At 59.5% G+C, this 3,224-nt stretch overlaps 1 protein-coding gene across 1 annotated transcript in view; it reads right to left on the bottom strand.

Annotated features, from left to right (window-relative positions):
* Positions 1 to 2,970: 2,970 nt before the first annotated feature.
* LOC107108762 (probable cation-transporting ATPase 13A5) overlaps positions 2,971 to 3,224 on the bottom strand; it is a 61,823-nt gene continuing 61,569 nt past the window's right edge. The window contains exon 30 of the mRNA XM_015409279.1: positions 2,971 to 3,177. Within this exon, the coding sequence (XP_015264765.1) occupies positions 2,971 to 3,177 (207 nt within the window). The remainder of the gene's footprint in view (positions 3,178 to 3,224) is intronic.

Raw genomic sequence — 3,224 nt, 5'->3', positions numbered from 1 at the left:
ATGCCGCAGGGGCACTGGGTGATGGTGCCTCAGTTTCCCTGGGGTGAGCGTGACCCTTGGCCCTTTGCCTCCAGGCCGGGGACCGTCTCATGAACGAGGACTGCAGCCAGGTGTGCACCTGCACGGACAGCTCCGGCCTCTCCTGCTCCAAGGTGGCCTGTGCCCAGGACGAGACCTGCATGGTAGCCAACAACACCCGCGGCTGCTACACGGGTGAGTCGGTCCCTCCACGGGTGAAAACTCTCTCTGTGTGCCGCAGTGGGGGGCAGGACGTCGGGGGGGTGATGGGTGCCGGGGGACATCTCTCTGGGGTGGGCAGGGGGCCCACAGGCCACCAAGGGCCACCACTCAGAGCTGCTCTCCTCCTCCCCCCCCCCCACAGATGGCCCCTGCCAGTCGAATCCTTGCCAGAACGGCGGGGTTTGTGATGAAGCCGGCGGGACCCTGGGCTTTTCATGCACCTGCCCAGAATCCCACCAGGGCCCCCTCTGTGAGGAGGTTCGGCAGCCAGGTAGGACCCCTCTCTCTCCCCACCCACTCCGAATGTGGAACCGGCACAGGGGGGGTGACCCTGCAAGTTGCCCTGGGGTTCATTTCGGCTCCACCCTTGCTGAAGAGAGCAAAGCTGGCTCTGCCTTCCCCCGCCTTGGTACACCTTGTAGCCCGGAGGTTGCACATTCCCGTGGTGCGTCCTCAGCACTCCACCCGTGACCCTGGAAGCACGTCAGGGGCGTTCTGTTTGGGTGCAGCGGGTGCAGGCACCTCCTGGCCAGAGCCTGTGGCGTGGCGCGCCTGCCCCCTCCCCCACCTTTGGGCTTATTCTTAAATCAGTATTCAGTGCAGAAGAAGACGAGCGCACCTCCTGGGCAGTGCTTGTGCAGCTCACGGGGAGAGAAGCCACGCAAGGCTCCCTTGGCCCCCACAGCAGTGGCCGTTGGGCCGGCTTGAGCTGCGCCTGCTACAGAGCGACTCTGTCCCTGTCCCTGCTCAGCCAGCGCTGGGGGGAGGAGGAGACGGGGCCCTTTTCACCCCACTGGCCGCGGGCGGTCTAGCCAGCACACCGTCCCCCCGAGGGCCCTTCTCCTCCACGTCCTTCCTTTCTCAGAGAACATCACCGGCTACATCATTGCGGGAGTCGTGTCCGCCCTCACCTTCCTGGCCCTGATCTTCGGTGTCGTGCTGTATGCAAGATGCACCAGGTAAGCCCTTCCTGGGAGGAGGCACGAGGGGAGGCCACAGAGGGGAAGAGCGAGGGACTCCGGGCGGGAGGGGGATGGCCGAAACAGGGGCTGGAGGGGTGGAGCAGAAGTCATCGGTGGCCCCTCCGAAAGCCCCCTGGCCTGGAAGACACGGAGGGCACGCGGCACACGGCTTCCCCTCTGGACCCAGGCAGCTTGAAGCAGCTGAGCAGAAATACCAAAGAGATGACGGGCCTGATCCCTGCAACAGGGAGCACTGTCGCACACTGGGGGTAAGCGCCAGCACGGGCAGCAGAGGTCTCCGGGATCCAGGCCAATGTGCCCTGCAGCGCTGAAGGGCAAGCAGAAATCCCCCCCCCCAGGAGCCTCACGGAGGGTGGGGGGGCGGCACTGAGGAGGACACTTCGAGTCCCATAACTCCCCCTCCTCTCTCTCTCCCGAGCAGGAAAAAACCCTCCTTGGACCCCTCCGCCCCCTCTGCGCCTGCTCGAGAAGACCTCGTCTCCGTGACCAACCTGGCCTTCGAGAAGGATTAAGACCGGCGGGGCTCCCCGCCCCAGTTTTGCATTCGAACAAATGCCTCCTCCCACTCCCCCCCCCCCAATAAATAGCTATTTCCCCTCAGTTTTCTCTAGATGTTCCTCCCTCATGCCAGCCTCATGGGTGATGTTTAGATTGGGCTGCCCTCCCTACATTTTTGCTCCCTTTCCATTTGGAAACCATCACACACCGCGCTGCCCCCTTTCTCCGCCACTTGACTCTCAAAGAGCACAAAAAGAAAATCACTTTGTTTTCTTCAAGGAATAAAAGAAATTCAGGCCTGACTTTATTCCCACAATGTGGGTCCTAACTGGAATCCTCAAATGGCCCTTTTGTCCAGCTTCACAAGTACTTGAAAACCTAAAGTTAATGCACAGTAAGCTTGGAACAGATAAGAGGAAGTCCTTCTTCACCCAAAGAGTCATTAACACGTGGAATTCACGGCCACAGGAAGTGGTGGTGGCTACAAGCATGGATGGCTTCAAGAGGGAATTAGATAAGCATGTGGAGCAGAGGTCCATCAGTGGCTATGAGCCACAAGGTATGGATGGAACACCATGTCTGGGACAATGATGCTCTGTAGTCATGGTGCGTGGGGGGCAACAGTGGGAGGGCTTCTAGTGTCCTCCTGGCCCCACTGCTGGGCCTCCTGAGGGCACCTGGTGTTTTTGGCCACTGTGTGACACAGAGTGTTGGACTGGATGGGCCACTGGCCTGATCCAACTTTGACTTCTCTTATGTTCTTATGTCTGGGGCATTGGTGCTCTGTCTTCTTGGTACCTGGGGGGCCACAGTGGGAGGGCTGCTGGAGTTCTGGCCCTGCTGGTGGACCTCCTGATGGCCCCTGGGTTTTGGCCACTGTGTGACGCAGAGTGTTGGTGGCCCACTGGCCTGATCCAGCATGGCTTCACTTATGTTCTTATGTTCTTAAATGGGTGCTCTTTGCTTCTGCCTGTGGGCTCAGCTGCAGATTTTTAAGTAGCTCAAAACTGAGCTGGAAAAAAGTGACCAAGTGCTCAAATGGGGAATATACCTTAAATTCAAAAAGTAGAAATCAACTTGTTTAAAAAAATAGTCAGCTGTGTGCCAAAAAGTGCTGCAGCGGGACCCGTCCACATCTCCAGAGGGTCTTTTCCTTTTTGCCCAGAAAGAAAAGGTTCCTTCCCTTCCCAGTCCGTATCAGTGAGCGAGTCCTCCTCCTCCTCCTCCTCCTCCTCCACCGGCTGGCCGGCTACTTTTCCTCGGACTCCTCCTCCTCGTAGGCGGGGTTGACGTGGGTCTCTCCCTTGGCGGGCTCTGCAAAGTCCCTTCGGTTGACGGGCGGCCAGGCGGGATCCTGCGCCAGCTTCCTCTGCAACACCCGGTACTGGCTGGAGGAGCGGAATCGGAACAGCGCCTTGATCCACAACCAGAGGCGGCGGTTCTGCAGGATGGCATCCTGGGGGAGGGAGAGAGAGCGTTTGAGGACCGGGCCGGTTCTGGGAT

Source organism: Gekko japonicus, unplaced genomic scaffold (assembly GCF_001447785.1).
Source record: "Gekko japonicus isolate JY-2015 unplaced genomic scaffold, Gekko_japonicus_V1.1 scaffold398, whole genome shotgun sequence".
NCBI lineage: Eukaryota > Metazoa > Chordata > Lepidosauria > Squamata > Gekkonidae > Gekko > Gekko japonicus.
The sequence above is the reverse complement of the archived record's forward strand: the minus strand, read 5'-3'. Positions and strand labels throughout refer to the sequence as shown.